We start from the raw sequence: 1,768 nt of genomic DNA on the forward strand, positions 1-1,768 counted from the left end.
TTATAATTACTGTTGCTTCAAAATTTGCTACTTAAGGCTTTTCACTACAATTATTAGTACTATCTGATGCTTGATCAATAATCCATTGAAAATTCAAATCAAACCTTTGTTTTTATAAAAAGCTGTTTCCATGGAACTTAAAAAAAACCCGCTTATATTATGTCTTCTCACAAAAGCAGCAATGATTAACCATCTTCAAGTTTAGTTCATAGAATATTAATTTATCTGATACAAATCATGCCTTTTAAAGGTTTTTAGTTAAGAGTAAGACCAACATTCATACTATATGAGTATAGAAACTGCAAACACATGCAAATCATTCAGGGAAAACTATCTGATTTCAGCATTTTAAGTTTAAATGATTTGTTATTTTAAAATCAAACTGTAGTGAAAATCCTTAACTGGTTCAGACAAGATACATGTACATAAGTGTAATGAAACTGGAGAGACTGCTAATAAAATTACTTACAACTATAGTGATATTAAAATAACTTAGAGGAAACTTCAGATTCACAGAGGCTTTTCTTTCTGTCTGAAGTTACAAACCTCCAAGTAGTGTTATAAACAGTACAAAAAGCAACAGAGAAGGGCTAACATTAATTCCCTCTTGTCCATGATTACAGCACAGCTCCCCAGTTGCTGGCAATGGAATGCACCCTCATTTCTGATTCCTGGTATCCAGGGGCTAAAAAGCAAGGCATCGGTTTGCTTCTTTGGAACAGAACTGGAAGTCAATCATAAAATATGCCTCTGTGTGTTGTTGGTTTTGGGTTTTGTTTTATTTTTTGGTAAAAAATAAAATTAAAACTTGTGGAGGTGTTCAGTGCTCGGCTCTTGCATATACTGGTAATGCCTATTATTAAAACTATGGTAACGTTTAATAACTCCCCAAAGGGCTTGAAAGACCAGGGCAGTAATTGGTTAAGGAAGAAAAAGTTTTTTCAGTCTTCAGGTACCAGTAGCTTCTGGAATGGCCTAGAAAATGATGCTCCAAAGCTTTTTATCCAGTCAATCAGAGGTCATCTGAGGATTTCAGAAATTCTATATGCAATGCACTGCACGAGACAGAGGTTAGGATTCAGCTGATGTATTGATTACTGGCTGCTTTGTTGGTGTTGCTAAAATAGCCTCTGCTTCTTCATGCATCTAAAAGACAGATTAAATATTAGTGTTGTCAGAAATTTTATTAGAAAGACATAATAAAATGATTTCCTTTAAGACACATCCGAAAGCATTCAGAACATGAAACCTGCACCCAGCTGGCATATTTTGATGCATTCAATGCATTTGAACTTTCCACTTACTTGTAAGAACTGTACATCTTGAAATAGCTCCTGAATGAACCTTCGAGATGAAAGTCGAAATGTACAATGTGCTAACAAGTAGGACACCTCAGAGTAAAGGCATATGTCATCAAATGCTTGGGGATATTTCTCCTTAATTCTGTCAAGAGGAAAAAGAAAATTTTAAGTGCCTTGAACAGATTTCCATCACACTTTAAAAAAATGTTCATTTAAATTTTGATTGTCATCATGAAAGAAGTAGAACTCTTCAGTAATAAGCATTATACATTCTGGATTTGATGAAACAAGAAAATCAGAACAGACAGCATTATTTTGTACCAAACTGAAAGAAATTCATATTAATGAGATGAAACAGAATATATAATTTGAAAGTTGTACAGAATCTGAGATCACTTAGTCTTAAAATTATAGATGTAGAAAGAGCAAAGTATATCAAAGAATAGGCATCCACATGTACAGCAGGA

At 33.7% G+C, this 1,768-nt stretch overlaps 1 protein-coding gene across 1 annotated transcript in view; it reads right to left on the reverse strand.

The window, feature by feature from the left end:
* Positions 1–1,071: 1,071 nt before the first annotated feature.
* The window catches only part of LOC104540469 (rapamycin-insensitive companion of mTOR-like), a gene marked incomplete at its 5' end in the record, with an annotated part of 28,625 nt that continues 27,928 nt past the window's right edge, over positions 1,072–1,768 (reverse strand). The window contains 2 exons of the mRNA XM_010184325.1: positions 1,072–1,146; positions 1,305–1,443. Of these exons, the coding sequence (XP_010182627.1) occupies positions 1,072–1,146; positions 1,305–1,443 (214 nt within the window). The remainder of the gene's footprint in view (positions 1,147–1,304; positions 1,444–1,768) is intronic.

The sequence above is a fragment of the Mesitornis unicolor genome, unplaced genomic scaffold, assembly GCF_000695765.1.
Source record: "Mesitornis unicolor isolate BGI_N332 unplaced genomic scaffold, ASM69576v1 scaffold9010, whole genome shotgun sequence".
NCBI lineage: Eukaryota > Metazoa > Chordata > Aves > Mesitornithiformes > Mesitornithidae > Mesitornis > Mesitornis unicolor.